General features: G+C 37.0%; 1 protein-coding gene and 1 non-coding gene across 2 annotated transcripts in view; both read left to right on the forward strand.

Annotated features, from left to right (window-relative positions):
- LOC125619846 (capping protein, Arp2/3 and myosin-I linker protein 3-like) overlaps window positions 1-17,473 on the forward strand; it is a 19,321-nt gene extending 1,848 nt beyond the window's left edge. Inside the window, exons 2-3 of the mRNA XM_048813861.1 lie at window positions 10-330; window positions 17,292-17,473. Of these exons, the coding sequence (XP_048669818.1) occupies window positions 10-330; window positions 17,292-17,372 (402 nt within the window). The 3' untranslated portion in view covers window positions 17,373-17,473. The remainder of the gene's footprint in view (window positions 1-9; window positions 331-17,291) is intronic.
- Window positions 17,474-20,482: 3,009 nt separating this feature from the next.
- On the forward strand, window positions 20,483-20,545 carry LOC125619880. Its single transcript, XR_007351466.1, has one exon. It is a non-coding gene; the product is annotated as a small nucleolar RNA SNORD20 (small nucleolar RNA).
- Window positions 20,546-22,320: the final 1,775 nt, after the last annotated feature.

Here is a 22,320-nt window from a genome sequence, read left to right on the forward strand (position 1 = left end):
ATTGGCTAGGTCGTGTGTCCCTCACTGCCAGGTGGCGGCCTCCGAATTCGTCCCGCCCCCCGTTCCTCCTTGCTGTCCCCGCCCCTCGCTCTGTTTTCCACCAGCTGCCAGTCCAGCGGGCCTGCCGCCTCCACCGCCCAGTCCTTGCTCAGGTGTCACTGTTGCTGGCAGGCCAGGATTAGGAAAGGAGAATGGGCAGGGGGTGGTGGCTGGGAGGAGATGGGCTCTACCATGCCACCCCCACCCTCACTTGGCTTCCTACCCTGGAATCCGCATACACCCCCGCGCCTCCTTGGCACCCGCGCCTTGGAGACTGGGTTAAGCTGCAGTGTGAGTAGCCAAGAACGGACGGTGTCTCCGGGTGTGTGCGTGGCCTGTGAGAGGGCACGGAGAAGGCGGGGAGAGGAGTGAAGCGGGTGGGGGCAACCGAGAGAGGGCGGAGGAAGGAAGAGCGCGAGGAGCTTGGGGCCCATGGCGCAGCTGCTGTCGCTGCCGCAGCTGTCCAGGGAGAATCGCCAAAACTACGACAAATAAACAACTTACCTTGCGGAGATGGGCTCCGCCTGTGATGGGGTGTACGGTTGTATTTTCTAGTGGGCTTTTGTGTTGGCGGTATGGTGGCTGTTACTGTTTCCCACCCATGCATGCACACCTTAAGAGGAAGGGTCCCCTGTCAAAAGTCGCGGATCAGGGACCTGGCTGAGTGTGTCTGGCGCTGCGGGACACAGGACCGGGCTTTCCTGGGAGGGTGGGGACAGGAGTCCACGCGACCCCGGGCGATTCAGCCATCCTAGGCTGCCCTGTTGCACTCTATGGAGAAATGTGGGAGCGGGAGAAACGTGGAAGTCGCCTTTTGACTGTTCACACAAGGACACTCAGCCACTGTTTGGGACAGGCGACACCAAATCTGCCTGTCATCCACTTGGTACTCTGGATATCCGCAGGACCTTGGAGCTGTAGGCAGTTGCCCGCCGTGGTATCTCAGGTTGGAAGGAAAGTTAAGGCGAGAATGCTAGACGCTGGGGGGCAGAGTGTTAGTAGCAGAAATGCTCCTTTCAGACCAGAGGAATCTTAGAAGTGGTTCTCCCTCTGCCAGGTGTCATCTCAGCCTCTCCTGGATCAACCTCAGCTCCAAGGACCCTCAAGAAAGTTGGAATTCTGGAGGGAATTATGAAGAAAGTTAAACAAATTTTTCACCCTCAGTCCTTCCTATTTTATTTGCAAATTCCAAATGGGTTTTTCCTATTTCCTGAATTGAACTACAGACCCAATAAATGGCCTAGAAAAGGGTTTAGGAAGGCAGGAGATGGAGCCAGCAGAACTGTTTTGACGACAGGGATTAGATTAAGCTCAAACTTGAAAACTAAGTTTTAGTAACTTATTTTTCGGGCTGGTGGTGCTGGAACACAAGGGGTAGTGTGAACTGCAAGAAGTAGGAACACACACTAGAAAGTAGCCTCTGGGGAGGCCTCCAAGATAAGGGGCAGGATATGGGGTGTGTCCCACCAGCAAAGAGAGGATGCCATGGGCCCAAAGGGTGAGATTCTGCTGGCCAGTTTACAACCCCAGAATAGGATGTGGTAATTAGGCAGACAATTTATTCAATAATTATGTATTGTGCTCCTTTTATTCATATGCCAGACACTGTGGTAGGTAATTTATGAGCCTGCATATAGGGGTGTGGTGCTCTAAAAATGGTCTTCTCTGTCAGTAAAGCCTGGAGTCTGTCATAGCTTTCAGAAAACATAAAATCATGTGCTCCTAGAGGTGACCATAATCTCCTCCAAAAGGGTTTGTTGCAAACAGCCTCCTGGACACAAGCAGAGTTAGTTGCTGAGGCAGATTTGGGAAGTTGGTCCCAGGCCAGATGGCACACAGAGAGGGAAGGATGCCAAGACCTGTGGGTGAAGAGGGCCTGCTTCAGGAAAGACCAGGAAACCATGTCCAGGGATGCTCACTTCCAAGGGCAAAACATTCTCACACACATGTGGCAAACAGATATAGTTCCCACTGTTATTTGGACTAACTTTCTCCAAATATAGGAAAATGCCATTGAACCAACATCAGAAGGCTTAGAATGTCAGCAGCATAGAGAAGTTTTATGATAGAGATAGGAAATAAAGGCACACCTTTCAGTCACACCCTTCAGTCCGCTACAGGTCTAGGACACCTCCTAGCTGAGGTATGTGTAGGAAAAAAAAGTTATGAATCATAATTACTTCACAACATATCTTATTATCATCAGGCATTTTTAAAGCATGTGTATAGTTCTACAACTGTTGCAACATAGACACTTCTTAAACAAATTGGACCCTGCTCCAAAGAAAACTAACAGCAGGTTAAAAACTGGGGACTAGTTAATATCCATAAACTTGGCTTACTGAACCTGATAGCCAAATTATCTTTTTTACTCAGATATTCATTTAGACATCCAACTGTCTGCAACTGCCATTCTTTCTTTTTTTTTTTTTTAATCCTGTTAGACTGTCCGAGCTATTCTTGATTATATTACCACTTCATAGAATTACCTTTGGAATTTACATTTTCAAAAAGTTATTTCAATTTCCATGAGCTGACTTTGGAAATGTCCTCTGCTTGTGAAGAAAAAATTAAGAAAATAAAAAGTTAGCCCCCCCACCAAAAAAATGCACTTTCCTTTCCATAATCTATCTCTCTAGCATCTGCCCAGCTAGGGAGTCCATTTCCCAGCCTGACCCTGGATCCAGGCTAAAGTGTTCTGTCACTTGCTAGCCAAGGTAGTTAAGGAGCAGATACACATTCTCCAGTCTATCAGCTCCCATCCTTTAGTTGCATACAGAGGCTTCTAAGACTCAGGGACCCACAGAACATCATGTGGCTAGAGCTAATTCTTCAACTAAAGGAATGCTGTCACCTATGAAGAAAATCTGCATTATACTTTATCTTATAAAGAAATAATCTTCTGTTGGGTTATTCCACTAGTTGAAGATATGTTTGTTAGGGTAGGTAGTAGTACTATATCAACATACAAAACTCATTTATTTTATTAATTGAAAGAATAAAATCCTTAGTTAAATCCCAAAGGCTTGTGTAACTGTTATATAAGAGAACAACCAGAAGACTAAAAATATTCCCTCTTTTAATACATGAACATCAAATCTTAATTTTCTGTGAATGAATTATTCATTTACCAGTTGTGTTTTGAACACCTGTTCTGTACAAGGTATGATGTTAGATGATGCATAAAAGTATAGAATGAAGAATGATTCAACGATTTTGTTTCTCCACTCAAGGATCTCAAAGTCTTACTTTATAACTGTTACATACATATTATCTTCACAAACAATTAAGCATAAGAAGCTGCTTTCTCTTACTATTGGAGAAAACAAACTAGTTTGCTATTAGTTTCATCAAAAATAATAATAAAGATAAATATGAGGGAAAGTAATGTGTACTTGGAATCATGTGCATTTAAATGCTTTATACAGTTTGGATGCAAATTATAGGAAATGAAAAATATTTTGTTTTGCTTACTAAGTGATTTGCTATATCCAGAGGAAAAAAAGAAAGAAGAAAAGAGGAAAAAACGACATTGTTTTTTATATCTTATTTTGAGAATAACTTTTAAAATATTGGACTTTGATTCTGGGGTGGATTTACTATCATTTGGATATTAGACTTGAATAATAATTTCTGGACATAGCTCTTCTGAGTTAGATATCAGTATGTTCTATCTACATTCTCACTTAAGATGGTGGGATACAAAGTTGAAGGATCTGTAAATAGACAGTCAGGCCTGGAAAGGCCATGAATGTGTGTGAATTTGATGTATGTTCTTAAATCAAGTTCCCACACCATTCCCTTCTATTTGTATGGAGTTCTTTCTTGTTTACTATAGAGGCTCTATGAAATACACTAGTCTACATGGATTTTATTTGAGGTTCAAACTGAAAGGGCTTTATGTTGTTGATCTTTTGTATTTGTCTTGAAATTTTCTTGAGCCTTGGTTTTGTCAGGAGGTAGTTTAATTCATTTAGACAATTCTGAACATTGAGCATTTTTATAGAAAGTATATATAGGAATACATATAATTTTTCCACTACGGATTAAATGAAAATCTTTGAACTTGTATACCAAGTTCAATATGGAGAAATATTTTACATAAAATTTGGCAAGAATATTTGATCAATGTTCATTTGGATTTAATAACCAAATATTCATTTTATTTATATTTGTATCCTCATTTCATATCCAAGTTCTTGGCACAATGTAGGTGCTCAACAAATTTTGTTGAATGAGTGTTGGTATTCACAGTATGAGATAGATGTTAGGCTAAGTACCAGGGTCTCTATTCTCAAGGAGATATCAGTATGACTAAAACTCACAAACACACATATGAGAGAGAAATGTCATTAACTCTTTCTCCTAGACAGTTTTAACTTTAATTTAATTCCAGACTTTGAAATTATGAATAGATTGTTCCAAGTCATAAATGTTTCCATTAAGAAGAGCTATACATTTGCCATTCTATTTTAAAAATCCAAGAAACAAATGTGCTATAAAATTTTATGTATTTTGGCTTTTCTAAACTCAAAAAAATCAGAATATTTGACCTAAAATGAGCTGAAATTTACATTTGAAGTGCTTTGAGAACACTTCAATAATAATAGCAAAGAACTCACTAATCAAACTACAACAACATTTTTGGAGACTTGATAGATCAATTTAGAAGAACTTTTTCTGGTCCTTTCAAGGCAGATTTACATATGCAAAACCAGTAAATAATTAGAAATTAGTTTTATCCTTTAAAGCAGGCAGAGATTTACCCTTACTAGAACAAGAGTTTGCCCATTACTGATTAAAAGTTCATGAATTTGCAAGTAAATATTCTATTCTTAATTTGAATTTGGCACTCAGACCAGCCACCTTTCCATTTACTTCTAAGTAGTAAAGTTTTATTTTGCTAATATTTAGGGCTAGTGGAAGGCATATATTCAATAGATAGTTATTGAGTATCTATACCTATCAGTCACTGTGAATGTAATATGGAAAAACCAAAGTCTCTACCCTCATAAAACTTACATTCTAGTCAAGAGAGACAGATGATAGAAGACAGCACTTGCACTGCACACAGGCCATGGAAGTGGGCTGAGGGATGACCATAATCATAACACACAGTGGCTAGGGCACTGAAGGAAGTGACACAAACTGCTGTGGTGGCCATGGCATACAGAGAAGGGGTCTCTGAAAAGCTGATATTTGAACAGAGATTCTCAAGGTGATGGAGATGGCTCTGCAGCCACACAGAAGAAGTGAGTTCCAGACAAAAAGGAACTATAGATGCAAAGGCCCTGAGGGCAGAGTCTGGTTGGCATCTTTACCAACTGTCAAAGGAGGCCAGTGTTGCTGGAGTGAACTGCAAAGAGTGGCAGAAGGTAAAGTCAGAGAGATCGTGTAAATTCGGCTTATATAAAGCCTTTATATAATAGGAAAGACTCTGAATTTTATTTTGGATGAAATGAGAGGGATTTTATCATATAGGCTTAGAGAAAACAAGCAAAGTGATGGGAAATGAGAAAGGGTGGAAGTGGAAAGACCAGTTGAGAGACTCTTGTCATGACCCAAACTAGAAATAAGTCGGTTAGTATTATGTAGTTTAGAAGGGAGTGGTAAGAAGCATCCATTTCCAAGTATATGTAAAAAGTTGAACTAAGAGGATTTGCTGATGGATTGAATACAGGATATGGGAAAATTAAAAAGAGGTCAAGGAAAACTTCAAGCTTTTGGGTGTGAGCAAATAGAAGGTAGAAGTTACCATTTACTGAGAAAGGAAAGATTGGAAAGGAGGAGTCTGTTTCATGAAGAAGAACTAAACTTCGATATGTCAATGTTGAGTTGCATGTTACACGTAGAAGTGGAGATGGCATGCAGACATGTAGGTCCTGGACTTGAAAGGAGAGACCTTCACATCTCTGGCATTTGAATTAGGAAGCCATGGCAGAGTCATGCTTTATTTCAGTTCAAGGGTAAGGAGAAAAGGGAACCAGCAAAGCCCATGGAAAGGGACAGCTTATGGAATAGAAGGATTATGTCTCTAAAGCCAGGCAAATGAAGTAAATTGTGTCAAGGATGCTGACAGATTGACTAAGATGACAACTGAGAGTTGTCTATTGGTCTAACAGAAGGGGAGATTATTGTTGAGCTGCACAAAGAAGTCTTGTATACCTACTTCAAATAGTACCACATTTCTCTCTGCTTCTCTACATCGATTCAGTTCCTTTTAGTATTTTAGACTAGTTAACATTATGAGTGGGATGTATTTGTTTGGCTACTCGTAACTAGATAAATAAGAACCTTGAGAACAGGACTGGTCTGTTTTGTTCCTGAATCCACAGTGTCTGCAGTACACTTGGCACACACTAGGTCACTAATAAATGTTTGTTGAAAAAGTGAATATTCTATTATAATGCAAGTCTGGAGTTAGTTTTTCTGATTTTTTTCATAGTTGAAATAAACAGTTCAAAGTATTTGTAAGAAAAAAAATTAAATTTCATGTTTAGTGGGGTTTTTTAAGTCATAAAACTAACCTTCGTAGAATAAAGACAGTTGACTTGGGCCCTCAGGATGAGAAATGGAATGGGAATTTAGGCATTCAGTTGTTAGCATGAGGTGTGTCTCTCACTGTAAGAGTAGTTACTTGTGTAGATCCAGTGAGAGCACAGTATTACTCATATTTCCTCTTTCTCCAGATACACAAAGAGTTCTATTGTTTGCAACATCTAAGCTATTCCCTGGTGATAAGTTAGGCCAGACATCAGCAATTTTCAGGGAGGAAGTAAATAGAATTGGGGTTGTGTTTTTTAAAAGCAGTCCCTCAAAAGAGTTTCCTTCTCTCTTTTGGGGTGTCCCCGATTGCCCAGGCCAAAGAAATACTGTTGGTTGGGGAAAGTGTGCTAGATATGTGTCAGGGTATCTGTCCTGTTAAAAGTACCCCATGAATTGAATATGCTTTCAATTCTTACAATTATGACAGACCATGTTTTGATTAAATCACAATTTACCAGCACCAGCACACTTATTTTTAAGAAAAAGGCCCAGTCACCTCACCTGCTGAGTGATCATTTGGGTCATAAGTTCAACCACTGGCCTGGGAGTGGGGGGGTTGGACCTGGGTACATAAACATCTTCTTGAGGTCACCTAAAGGTTGGTGACCTTTAAATTCCTTGAACTATTTTACAAAAGAAACTTTAGCCTAGTCAGATGCCCTCTGTGAAGAGTTTGACCTTAAAATTCACGGGAAAGTTTGAATGAACTAAGGTGGCCATGCAGACAGGACTCATGTGCAAGGAGTATAAACAGATGATACCATTCTTGACAGAGAAGCCATAGGTCAGAGTCAGCAGAGGCAAAGAGAGCAGAGGAAGAGAAGCTACGAACTCTGTGTTCCTTTTTGTCCTTCATGCTGCTTGGTTGTTTAACTTTTTCCTGGATATATTAGGTCTTTCAGTATCCTTACAATAGGGTTGTTTTCCAGAGCTGGTTTGAGTGTTTTATGTTCCTTACTAACTCCCCTACTATATGTTTGGCAAGAGCCCTCCGTAAATCAAGTGTAAGATAAAAAGAGCAGCTAAGATGTTTATAGCATGCCCTCTGTTCACTTTCAAGGGTTGACACCTTTCAATTCCAGTGGTTACGAAAATCCATTTCCTCATTATGAAAATGACTACCTTCTGATCCCATCTTTGCCCATCCCAGTTGTCTCTATAGCATACCCAGTGCCAAAAATAAAATGAAGTAATCAGTATGGATGGAGAAAGGAAGAAAGACAGAGATTCTAGGCAACAGATAGTCTCTAACTGGGGAGTCTTGGTAAGCTCTGGAGCTATTAATTAGATAGCTAGTTTCCATGTCCCCACCAGGAAGATTTAGACAATGCTGCAGTAAAAATTGAAGATCTCAGGATCTTAACAGAAGTTTGAAGTCCTCTGCAGGTCTGGGCAGCCTGCCAGGGCAGCTGTCCTCCCTGTGCTGACTCAGCATCCCAGTGCCACAATCAGCGCAGACATCAACAGGTGCTTCGACTGTCACCCTGCAGGAGGAGAAGAGGGCTGGAGAGGTGAGGCCCAGCAATCAAAAGCCTCTGCCTGCATGGCACTCATGAGTGACTACACTCACACTTCATTGGCCTGATCTCATTACTTCACTGCACCTAATTTCAAGGAGGGCAAAGGTACATAATCTTCCCACCTGTCCAAAATTAGAGGGAAACCAAATGTTTATAAAAGGAAACAAAGCCAAGTAGATTTCTAAATAATCTATCCTGCGGGACCTCCAGGCTACTGTTTGACATCCAATGACTAGGGATGTGTCTTATCTGTTTTAGATGCCAAGATAGTCTTGGAATGACCATGACTCCTGTCCTGCTTCCTGAATCAAACCTTCTGTCCCTCTTGCATGGCCTCTACTGGTGTAAATCAGATACACTCCGTTGGGACTGGTTTGGTATTAAGATATCTGCCCTGGGGCCCCATGAGCCTATACCAGATTCCTGGTATTAATTCTATTTGTTGTCTTCTTCCCAGCTCTGTCTCCCTCACTCTTCTCATTCCAGTGCCTTTGCAGGTAGATAATGTTGGAAAAATAGTTGACAAACTGGATTGGGAAAAATGCCCACTTAATGCGTCTTCACTATAAGTAAAAACACAAAATTCCTTTCTATTTTTTGAAAGTCATGAGCCGATTATCTAAAAATATGAATATACATATTTATGTATGTGTGTGCATATATGATTGTTTATTTTTGTGAGTCACAGCATTTTGTAAGAAGTTAATATGACTAATTTAATAATGTGCAGATTTATTATTATGCAGCATCAATGCCAAGCAGTTTCTGTGAAGGTCATGTTGGTGCTACTTTGACATGGCAAAACATATTGTGTCTCTTCTAACTTCATTAGTCCTACAGTGTTATGGCTTTTCTTCCAAGTCAACTTGGCCAGGCTATAATTCAGTTATTTAATTAATCACTAATCAAGATCTTACTATGAAGATAGTTCATACATGTGGCTAATACCTATAATCAATTGACTTTAAGTAGACTACCCTCAATAATGTGGGAGGGTCTCATCCAATCATTTTAAGGACTTAGCAAAATAGAGATTTCCAGAAAGAGAAGGAATTCTTCTTCAACAGCACAGCATCAATGCCTGCCTGAGTTTTCTGCCTGTTGGCCTGCCTTGAACAAGTCTCTCCCCCCACCCCTGCCCCACCCCCTCCACACACACACACACACACCAAAAAAAAAACAGAAACAACTGATACCCAGGGCTCAACACAGAATCCGATCTTAGTAGGTCCCAAATAATTACCTATTGAATCAAGGGATGTCCTAGTCATCAAATCAGACATCATCAATCAAAAGAAACATTTCCAATGTGCAAAAATAATGTGAATCTGAGACTTGAGTCAATACAACATATCACTACGGTACACATTGTTCCTAACCTCATCTCTGACTCTATTTTATGTCTTTGACGATTTGTTTTCTTCCCTTCTACTCTTTAAATGTTTAAGATAACCTGTGTGGGCTGGGATTGTGGCTCCCAGGTAGAGTGCTCGCCTAGCATGGGCAGGGCCCTGGGTTCAATCCTCAGCACCACATAAAAATAAATGAATGGAATAAAGGTATTGTGTTGAACTACAACTAAAAAAACAAATATTTAAAAAAAAGATAGTGTCCTGTGGGAGGTCGCCACACCATGTGACCAGCATTTTCCTTTCCTGATCTGTGAGGCTCTGCGGTCACTTTGCGTGATCTGGCCACATCAAAGTGGCCGTAGACGATGGCCCTGATCTTGAAAGTCATAAAAATTTTGCCAAATGTGTCTTCTTGAGTGGGCGTGCCTTCCTACATCCCCAGAGATCGAGTTACCTTACATGTCCTTATAACCCTGTCCCTCTTGACCTTATTTGGATGGAAATTTCTAAAGAATCAAGAGTCCCCCCCACACCACCAATAAAAGACCACTCCTGAGAGTGCTAGCTCTCTCTCTCTCTTGCCAGCCTCTGGTGACATTTCTCACTCTCCCATTTGGGAAGCTTGAGGCTGAGGGCAGAGGAGCCATTCTGGGGCTTGAATTAAAGGTAAATTGTGTGTCTGTGTTTTATTTGGTACCTTAGGAAATTCACTTGAGCGACCCTAGTTTAGCTGCCTGCACTGGTCGGGGGCGGCAGTGTCCTTTCTTTAAAATGGAAGAATTTTTAAAATAAAGCAAGCCATATTTAAAACTCAGTGAAGTGATATACCTCCAGAAAGCCTTCCTNCCCCTGCCCCCCCCCTCACACACACATACACACACCATATCACATGGTCATGAAAAGATTAAGCTCCTTACTTTGCTTTCTTTTCTCATGGTCTGAGCTAAGAATTTCTATTCACCTAAATACCTACTTCCAAGGTAATTATAATACATAGATACCTAAGGGTTGGGGTCACTAAATGTTCACCCTGAGAGGAAGATTCATATAAAAGTGAGGTAGACAAGATTTTCCAAGGAAAAAAAAAGTAGTAAGAAAGTTAGGAATGTGTCAGGGGAGCAAAGAAAGTCCGGCAAGGATTTGATATCAAGCAAAGACCCACAGATGAGGAAACTTTGGTACAATCCTGCAAGGAGGTTTATAAATCACCTTAGAGCAGACTCATCAGAGCCAAAGAGCTAAGTAAATATACCCAACAGTCAATGCAGAAAACTGCCTGGGGCTAATGCCAGGCAAGTCTAAGCACAATGCCCCCAACAAAGACATGGGTAGAAGCACATAGGGAGCTGTTTGCATGGAGACGGGAAACTTAGAGGGTTACAGACAGGACACTTGAAACCATCAACTAGCCAGGATTGAAAAACATTTGGAGAGAGGGAGGATGAAGGAAAGTAACCACACCACTTCATTTAAGAAAGGGAGTTAAAAAAAAATCATATCTCTTCTCATACAATATCAAATTTTCCTCCTTTGCAGTTTCACTTGCAGATGGCTTTACTCCTTCCCCATTTCCAATCCTCAACTAATGTCCCTTTTTTCGATGCCTGAAATTCTCAAGTCACAGAATATAGCATTTAACCCATTTATGGTTAAAACGAAAATATTCTTAAGACAGGAAATGCATTGAGTCAACTCAGAGCCTAGGCCTCTCCCAGGTGTTTGTGGCCAGGGCCCCTTCCCAGCCTGGGAGGGCCTTGGGTGCGTGCTGAGTGTTTTATCTGTTCAGAAGCCTCATTTCAAACATGACTCATCACATGATTCTTCATGACAGCATCTCAACACTATAGGTTGGTTCTCCTTGTTTTATTTTTGCCATTATATGGTGGCATATCATTGTACATATGCCAAAATTATGTTTTCACCTAATATTTCCTTGATTTGCAATGATATTATAGAACTTTTTATATGTTTAATGACCATTTTGATATCTGTTTTTTTGTGAAAGATTATTTTAAGTCCATTTCCATATTTCTATTGGATTGTCTTTTTCTAACTGATTTTTAGCACTTCTTTATGAATTCTTTTCTGGAATTTACCATTTTATTCTAATAGTGTTACTATATATATATATATATATATATATATATATATATATATATATATATATACACACACATATATTGTAGTTGGACACAATATCTTTATTTTATTTATTTATTTTATTTTTATATGGTGCTGAGGATCAAACCCAGTACCTCACAGTGCCAGGCAAGCACTCTACCGCTGAGCCACAGCCCCAGCACCTAGTGTTATCTTTTGATAAGGAAATATTTTGAGAATTTTAATGTGATCCAGTTTGTCAGTCTTTTCTCTCATAGTCAGAACTTTTTATATGTTAAGATATATTTGTATACTCCACATTTATAAAGACATTCTGTTATCTTTTTAAGGCTTTATTATTTTATTTTTCATATTTGATTCTGCAATCTACCTGGCTTTATCTTTGTTTATTATTAAGGTTATTAATTGTTAAGGTTGGTTTTTCCATATGGCTATTCAATTAATCTAACACTTAACTGACTGCAGAGACTGTCCTTTTGCCACTGTTCTGCAGTGCCACATGGGAAATTAACCATATATTCATGAACACTCAGGTCCTTTTCACAATGGTGTGATTGTGTGCTTGTCCCACTAACTTTGTGGAGGGGAAATATTTATTTCTGTATTCCTAGTACCGCCTATAAAGTAGGTATGCACTGCTTTCACATGAATGAAGAAATTAGAGAATAAGTGGACTATGTGAATTCACCTTTTTTAGTGATATTAAAATGTATGATGAGTTTTGTTGCTGAGTGAATCTGTCAGGAGAGACATTCTTTCTTCTTCAGCTACCTGTGTTTCTCTCTTGAGCCTCACTTTAATGTGGGGTCCATGTATTTCTAGTGGATAATACAGGTGTATTCAAGAAAGAATACTAACTCATTGATTATTGGGACTAACTAGATTAGACCTATAGAAATCCTCTCCTCTAAATTCTCAACTCGCAAATGAGCAAAGTAAGGTGTAGAGACCTAAATTCAAGTCACAAAGGAGGCAGTGTCTAAGACACTCTGGCCCCTAAGGTGCTTCTATTGACTAGGTTGCCTACTGAAGACAGGCAGCAATGGCCTGAGCTTAAGCAGCAATTGCATCTATGATTTGTATGTGGTGCTGAGGATCGAACCCAGGTCCTTGCACATGCGGGGCAAGGGCTCTACTGCTGAGCCACAACCCCAGCCCCCATTTTTTAAATTTAATTATTTTTTTAGTTGTAGATGGACATAAATAAATTTATATATTTATTTGTTTGTTTATCTATTTATTTGTTTATGTGGTGCTGAGGATCAAACCTAGTGCCTCACACATGCTAGGCAAGCTCTCTACCACTGAGCTACAACCCCAGCCCCAAAATAGCCATTTTTAGCCTACATAATTTAAGAAAAATAATTATACCTCACAAGTGTTGATTATTACTATGTTAGGCATTACACGGGAAGTTCTGCACTTATGATCCCATTCATTCATTCAAATTCTCCCAAGAAGAGAGCTTTGTAATGTTCTCACAGAGATTAAAGAAGTGACCCAGGTTTACAAAGACCAACAATGGTTTGAAATCATAAAACCTTGACTCTAGACCCTTCCACCCTAACACTAATACTGAGGTGGCTTGTTCCAACTGTTACCATCAATGAAACTTCTGAGAGAAGGTTAAAATTTCTGTTGCTTAGCAAATAACTCATTACAAACAAGAAGTTTTGGGTCCAACTTTCTTTTTGCATCACAAGGGCATAATATAATTCAAGACATGTATATACCAGCAAGGAATTTAAAAAGAACAAATATCATGCACAAAACAAAAATCATTAAAATTTTTCTAATTAATAACAAGAAAACCATACTTTCATATTGTTCAGTTCATACTATTTTAAATTAAAGCAATGTTGTTCTGTAACTCTATCATATTTATTTTTCTAAAATAAAACTTTTAAATTTTAAATAAAGAAGAATTATTTTTAATGACCACTTCACCAGAAAAATATAAGAAGGCAATGAATGTGTTTAAATGAAAGTTACCAACAACATACATGCTTAATGTTGAAATATTTTAAATCCAAAGGGTAAACAATGTTCAATTTTAAAAATCTGCAAAAGTATCGGATACTTTGTCTACAGATTATTGCCCTGATTAGGAGTTACTTAAATATTGATGTCTACATTTGCTAAAAGGAAGAGAAAAAACATACATCAACTTCCCAAAAGTTATCAATCCATTTTCTCTACATATCTAACTGTAAAAATGAAACTTATATGTAAATTTGACTTTAATCCACCTTTCTAAAAAAAATGCTACCATTTTTCTGCCATTAAGGCCTAAGCAGGATATACACATACTTTATATGTCATTTGAATTTTGTTGCTCTGAATCAACTTTCCTGACAGCAAACACTGCATTTCAGTTTCACTTACAAACTGTATTGAAAGGAATGGGAAAAGGTCAGCCTGTTTAAAATATGTTTTAATGTGGTAGAGTTGTCAACAGTGGTGTGTCATATTCTTTGGAAATTTGAATGAATGTGGTCTGGTTTCCACTTCTAGGGGTAGTGGCTGTTCGCAGAGCTCTCTGTAAAATCGGTCTTTCCTTACCATGTTTCCTCATGTGACTTTGAGCTCCTAATCTACATGGGCTATTTTAGTTCTTGGCCATATTATACTCTCATGTGAATATCCCCCACCATCACTGTTTCCTTAAAATTTCACTCTTTATCAGCATTTCATGAATTAATGAATATATTGAAAATTTTTGAAGGGTTTTGAGGAAGGACCATTTCACACAATCTACAACATATGCCTTCTTGTTAACTCCTTTGTTCCTCCTTTTCATTCTGGTATATCCCAAAGATGGGACTCCCTCCATTTGTTCTTCCCTTCCGTATTATATTCCCCTTCTCCTACAGACTTTCTCAAGTGTACCAGCCCTGCCAAGTTTAAATGCCTTTCTAACCTTTCTAGTAAATATTATCAGTTTCTTAAATATAGTTGTCCTTCCTATCCTTGGATTCAACTAATATAGATAACAAATAATCAGAAAGCAATTATGACTGTACTGAATATGTACAAGCTTTTTTTCTTATCATCATTCTCTGAACAAGACAGTATAAACTCCTTACTTAGTATGTATATAGAATCAGCCATCATAAGAAATCTAGACAATCTGTACACTCAGAAAAATGAGAAATTATACCACATCTGATTCAAATGTATGATATGTGAAGATCATTGTACTGTCATGTGTAACTAATTAAAACAAATTTTAAAAAATCATAACATGTCAAAAATAAACAAAATATATATTAAAAAAGAAATCTAGAGCTGATTTAAAGTATTACAATAGGACATGCATGGGTTATATGCAAATACTACACAATTATATATAAGGGACTTGAGCCTCCTCATATTTTTGTGTAGAAGGAAGCCCTCAAATTGATCCCTCAGGGATACTAAGGGACTATTTTTTAAATTTGTTCTTTTTAGTTATACACAACAGTAGAATATATAACCACCATTCTTGTAGTTGTACATGATGCAGAGTTATACTGGTCATGTATTCATATATGAACATAGGAAAGTTATGTCCAGTTCATTCTACTGTACCAAGGGACTACTGTATAAGGAATAAATCCTTTATCTTTTCAATAAATGACCCTTACTTTTTACTCAAAGTAATTCCAAAATAAGATAAAACCCAAGTAAAGAAAAATATATTACATGGGTTCAAAGATGTGTGATAATACAAAAGTTACTGAGATAGTATTTTCTAATTTTAAGCAAGAGTTCAGTCTTAACCATAAAATATCCAAAAACTAGTTAATATTACATAAAAAGAAAGAAAAAACGTTTGAATCAAGAGGGGAGAGATTTAAAGTTTGGATGATGCACTGATATGTGGAATAGGTGAAGATAAGGAACTGTTTTTGTGGACAGGGGAATTAAATATACTTTGCAAGATCAGATTTCTGTTTTCAGCAATTAAGAAATAAATTTGGAACTTTAAACTTTCCTACTCAAGAGTTTGTCAGTTTCAGTTAAGGTTTCTGTATCCTGGTGTTGTTTCCAATGGAGAAGACAGAAACTGAAATGATACCAATATCTGACATATTTTTTGCCTCCATACATTTGCCAGGTTAGAAGCCTCTCTCCATATTCCAAGAAGATGAATGTAACAGAAGCAGAGTGGAAGGGAAGCGAGATGGAAAGTGACTAAGAGGTCATGAAAGTAAGCAAAGCTTTAGGCAGTCTATGGACCTTGGGATGAGGAAGGGAGAAAAATTAAAGCATGGAGTGTTCCACATAGAAGGTATCTCAGTAAAAAATCTGGCTTTTATTGAATGACTGAAGGAGTACACTGGAGGAGTGATGGCTAACTAAAATGTATTGGGATAACAGAACAAGCACCCATGCATCTGTACCAAACATAAGAAATAAAACTATTGCAAATACTATCAGAGCCTCTTGTGAACTCTCCCTTATTGCATTCCCCTGAAGTTGGCATCACTCTTCTGGACGTTTTATATTTCTAATACATATGTATGAATTCCATAAATATATGTGGTGTTATTTTGCATATTTAAAAAAATTATAGAAATGCTATTATGCTCTCTATATTTTTTAGCAACTTGCTTTTTCAACATTGTCTTTAAGATTTATTCATATTTATATATTTAGCTCTTATTATTTCATTTTAACCATTGCATAAGTTTTATTTTATGAATAAGTAGATGTTTATCCAGAGCCCCATTAGCAGACATTTAATTTTCTTTTGAAGCTTTATTTATTTATTTAGCTATTAAAACCAATGCTGCTATAAATATTTTGGTAAACTTCTCTTTGTGTACATGTGTGAACCAAGCATATCTAACAGAAGAATCATTGCCTTGAACGCTGTGTATATTTCCAATGTCATTTAATATTTCAAATTGCTTTTTAACCCAACTGAACTAATTTACACTCTGCCAGGAATATTTGATCCTCATTAACAGTTTTTATTTTATCCAATCGGATGCACGTGAAATCATATCTTATGTTTTCAAATAACTTTTTTTTCAGAGTAAATGTGCACTTTGGCATCTTTTATTATGTTTACTGGCCATTTAGTTTCCTTCTGAGTAAACCACTTGTTATATCTCTAGTGGTTTGGTACTATTTCAACATGGCTAGGCTAGAACCATGCTTACCAGAATCTCCTTCCCCACATGATTTCCGTTAGTCAGCCAAAAGAGATATTTATATGAGACTTGGAAGGGAGAAGTAAAGCAATCACCATTTTTCTTTGGAGAGTATCATGACTGGAAAAGGTAAGAGACAGACACAGATATATTGATAGCTTCCAGCATGTCCTTTCTTGACCCTCCTATGTGTAGCTCTTCTTCCTGGTCATAGGACTTGCCCCATGAGATCCAGAAGCAGCAGCATTCCACAGAGCCTATCTACCTATGCACTGCAGTTCCAGCAGCTGGAAGAACCTGTCTCCAGGAGGACTGGGCAGTGATTTTTCTGTATTATCTAATTTTCCCCTTTGGAACCCAAGTTTCCTAGTTACTCCTACAATTATGTAAGTTTTTATTTCGGTATAAATTCCTCAGAAAACAAAATAAAACAACACAAAACTAGAAAACCTAGAAACTTGTGAACAGCAAATACAGAAGCAGGAACCCCACAGGCTAAGATCTGGGAGAGAAGACAGGAACTGAAATAAACCCAGTATCTGATATAATTTTTGTCTCCATGCATTTGCCAGATGCTAAGCCTCTCTCCATATTCTAAGAAGATGAGTGTAATGGAAGCAGAGTGGAGGAGAAGCCAAGTGGAAAATGACTAAGAGGTCATGAAACTGAGCAAAGCTTTTGGCAGTCTGTGGACCTTGGGATGAAGAGGAAGAAACATTAAAGCAAGGCTTGCTCCACGGTGAAGAGACCCTGGTAAAATCTCTGGCTTTTATTGAACGAGTACACTGGTAAAGGAGTACACTGGGGGAGTGATTGCTCACCAGAAATGGAATAGAACTTATAAAACTGGAACCCAGTATTGTTTAAATAAAAATAAAAATTATCATCAATGGAAATATTTAATGTTGCAATAATATAAATGCAATGGGTAAAGAATGTTTAATTTGAGGCTGAAGTTGGAGAACTTGCCTAGCACATATGAGGCAGGGTTCTAGCCTCAGCACCACATAAAAATAAAAAAATAAAGAAAGAATAAAAAAGTTTAGTTTTTTTTTAAAAAGAATATTTAATCTGAAAATCTTCAAAAGTATTGCATTCTTTAATTATAGATAAATCTATAGATTGTTGCCTTGATTAGGAGATATGTAAGTATCGATGTCTACATTTCCTAAAGGAAAAAGGAAATATATATGTCTGTTTGCCAAAAGTCATCCCACCATCCTCTGTTCATATCTAGCTGTAAAACTACATATCAAAAAATTCAAACATACTGCATAAAGCCAATTTATTTATAACTTTTTTAAAAGGATAGATTTCTAGTTCTTAGTTGTGCATGTATAAGAAGATTAAAAGTCTTCACTCTATCCTAACAAGTAAAAAGCTCAACAAACTGAAAATTCAACACATCTTTCTGGATTCATAAGAGAAATGAAAACACAGGACAAACTGGTGCCCCAAATTTTGAGAGATAATCGGGAATACAGAAAATTACAAAATAGTGAAGCTGAAGCCTCCATGGGAAGCAGCATCAGAACAGAGAAACCTGAAATGTAATCGACAAATATCTTGAATATGAGAGTTTAAAATCCCAGACAGACCCCTAGAAGGCTAGGATGGGTTCACTGGTGAAATGTTCCAACCATTTAAGGAAGTAATTATATCAATTATCTAAAATGTCTTTCAGAAGATACAAGTAGAAGGAATATTTCCTAACTTATCCTGTGAGGACCATATGACCCTAATGCCAAAACCAGATAAAGACATTATAAGAAAACTACAAAACAATGTCTGTCTTTAATATGGATATAAAAATCGACATGTAATTTGCAAATCAAATTTGATAATGTATAAAAAGAATTATATACCACAGCCAAGTGGGATTTATCTCATTTATGCAAAACTATTTTGACATCCAAAAATCATTTAATGTAATCTATCACACCAAAGGGCTAAATAGGAACAATCATATGATCATGTCAATAGATGAAGAAGAAGCATTTACATACTCTAATACCCTTCATGATAAAAAGAGATTAGAAACTCTTAGGGAACTATGAACAGTATAAATCTTCTTCATCTTAATCAGGAATATCTACAAAAGACCTGCAGCTGACATCATTTAGTTGTGAGGAACTCAAGACTTTTTCACCAATATCAGGAATAAAGCAGGACTATCTCCTCTTGTCACATCTTTTCAACATTGTCCTGGGAGTTTTACACAACACACTAAGATAAGAACAGAAAATAAAGGTATACAAACAACAATGGGAGAAATACAACAATCTTTGTTCATAGGTAACATTTCTTATGTAGAAAATATAAAAGAATGAAAAAAAAAACTCTCATGGTATTAAAATCAATTATAGCAAGGCTTCAGGATATCAGATTAGTATATAGAAGTCCATCACTTTCCTACACATCAGCAATGAATAAGTGAAATTTGATATTTAAAAACATAACACCAGGGGTTAGGAATTTAGCTCAGGGGAACAGTATTTGTCTAGCATGCATAAGGCCCTAGATTTAGTCCATATAATTGCAAAAACAAACACACAACAGCACAATATCACATTTGTTAGCACTCACAAAAATGAAATACTTTTGTGTAAATGGAAGAAAATTCATACAACATTTGAATGAGAAAACCCACAAAACTGTGATGAAAGAATTCAGAGAGCTAAATAAATTGAGAGCTATACCTTGTTCATGGATAGGAAGAGTCAATATGTCAAGATACTAATTCTTAAAAAGTTGATCTTTGAGTCAATGAAATCTCAATGAAAATACAAGTTGTATTGTGGATATTGACAAACTGATTCTATAGATATATGGCATAGAAAAAGGCCCAGATTAGTCAACGCACTATTAAAGAAGAATAAAGTCAGGTAACTGACACCACTAAACTAACACCCCTTACAATAAAGCTAGAATCACCAAGTCAATGTGGGGTTAGAGAAAGAGTAAATAAGATCAATGAGTGGAGCAGAGAGAAAATAGATTCCCCTTAAATGTAGTCAGTTGAATCTTTGACAAAGGAGAAAAGACAATAACCAAAGAGAATATTTTCAACAAATAATGCTGCAAAAATGAATATACTAATTAGAACAAATTAAAAATAAAAAATAAACAAGAATGAATATACATGTTCAAATGAAACAAAAAAACATGGACTTTGCACCCCTTGCAAAAATGTCTCATGGCCCTATATGTTAAATGGAAAACTATAAAACTTCTCATAGCTAACGTAGAAGAAAATCTAGATGGCCTTCACCTTGAATTTGGTCATGATCTTTTAGATGTAAGAACTTAGGTACAATTCATCATGTCCAAGAATCAATATGCTGGATTTCAGTGAAATTAAACATTTCTGCTCTGCAAAAATCACTGTCAAGGCAATGAAAAAACAAGACACAGACTGGGAGAAAATATTTTTAAAACTTATAAAGAACTGTTTTCCAACATATATGAATCTCTTAAATTCAACCATCAGCAACAACAAATTCTATTTTAAAACAGGTCAAAGATTTTGACAGGTGTTTCACAAAACAAGATATACACATGGCAAGTAAGTATATAAAAAAGATGATGATGATGATGATGTCATTAAAAATTTAAGTTGAAACAACGATGTATACTACTGTGTACTTATTAGAATGGCTAAAATACAGAACAGTGACAAGGTAAGGCTTTGAGCAGCAGGGACTCACATTCAACTGCTAGTGGGAATGTAAAATAGCATGGCTACTTTAAAAAATATTTTAACTGGATATGATGATTGATTACCTGAGAAATAATTGATGAAATATCAAGAAAAAAAATATTCTAACAGTTTCTTTTTTTTTACACTGTTGGGGATCAAACACGGTGCCTTACACATGTTAGGCGAGAACTACCACTGAGCCCTTAGTTTAGAAGTTTTTTACAAAGCTGACCATGTACTTACCATGCAATCTTGCAATCATGCTTCTGAGTATTTACCAAAGGAGTTGGAAACTTATGTCCGCACAACTTAGAAGCAACCAGACAGTTCTTTAGTAAGTGAATGAAGTATGTTACCTACAGATAATTGAATATGATATGGTACAAAACACAAACGAACTATCAAGTCATAAAAAAAACTTGGAAGAAACTTAAATGATATTATTAAGTGGAAGAAGCCAATCAGAAAAGGTTATAAAGTATTTATTCCAACTATATGAAATTTGGGAAAAGGCAAAATATGGAGCTGTTGAAAAACATAAGTAGTTTCAGGGGTTAGTGGAGAGGGAATGATGACTAGACTGAACACAAAAATTTTTTATGGCAATGAAAATACTCTGCATAGTACTTTAGGGACAGATGCAGTCCATTATACGTTTGTCTAAACCTATAGAATGTACATTGCCAAGAGCAAGCACTAAAAAGTAAACTATGGACTTTGAATGATAATGATGTTTCAATGTAGGTTTATAAATTGTAATAGTTTTACCACTATGGTGGGGGTTCTTGCTGTGGAGGATAGCTATGCCTCTGTGGAAACCAGACACATATAGGATATCACTGTACTTTCCTTTCAATTTATCTTTGAAATAAATTAAAACTTAAAATTTTAATGTACAGGAAATTATTTAGCTAAAATATATAATTTTTAAAATTTTAGAAGATAACACAAATGAAGATTAATCAGCTGAAACACCAAGGGGAAAAAGTTCAAAGGTCCCTACATAGCCAACACATTCTTGAAAGGGATTATAAAGTAGAAGGATTCATATTATTGGATATCGAGACCTAGAAAGCTACAGTGATTTAGACAGTGAATAGTTCATTTAAGAAGAGTCAAATCATCAGGTAAAACAGATGAGAAAGTCCATAAAATAACTTTCAAGTATTTACACATTTGAATTCCTTCAAACACGACACCAAAGAGATATGTAGAAAGAATGTCTTTTCAATAAATAGCATTAGATCGACTGAATATGTATATGGCGTGGGGGAAGGACTTTGATGCTTACATTACAGTAGATAGAAAAATCAATTCCATATGGTTTGCAGATATAAATGAGCAAGAAACAGTAATCTTTGAAGATTATAGTAAAATCTCTTGAGGTCTGTGAGAGTAGAAAATCATTTTAACCTTGATAAGCAGCACAACATTAAAATTTTGTTTATTGATAGATACTATTAAAGACTGACAGAGTAGCATTGGATATGTGGTACAAATGTAGCTAGTAAAATTCAAATTGTCATTATGAGATTCCTCTACACTTAATAAGATGGTGTGAAATCATCAAGTCACATAATACTGTAATAAAATGTGGAGTGAACCACAGAACCAAAAAGGATTGATATAAGGACTTAAAGAACTCCTCAGAATTTCCTACTAAAGTTGAATGACACATTCCTGAAGACCAGCAATTTCACATCTAGGTTTCTGTTCAAAAGAATCATGTGCACTTGTGCACTCAAAGACCTAACCAAACACATTTTTTGACTGCCTTATCTTGCATTTGTCAATGAAAACAACTCAAATATCCCTTAAACATAGAATCAGCAAAATCTTATATATTCATCTACCAGAATACAGCAATAAACATTAATGAACTCCCATGGAAACAACTTTAA

The sequence above is a fragment of the Marmota marmota genome, unplaced genomic scaffold (assembly GCF_001458135.2).
Source record: "Marmota marmota marmota unplaced genomic scaffold, marMar, whole genome shotgun sequence".
Classification (NCBI taxonomy): domain Eukaryota; kingdom Metazoa; phylum Chordata; class Mammalia; order Rodentia; family Sciuridae; genus Marmota; species Marmota marmota.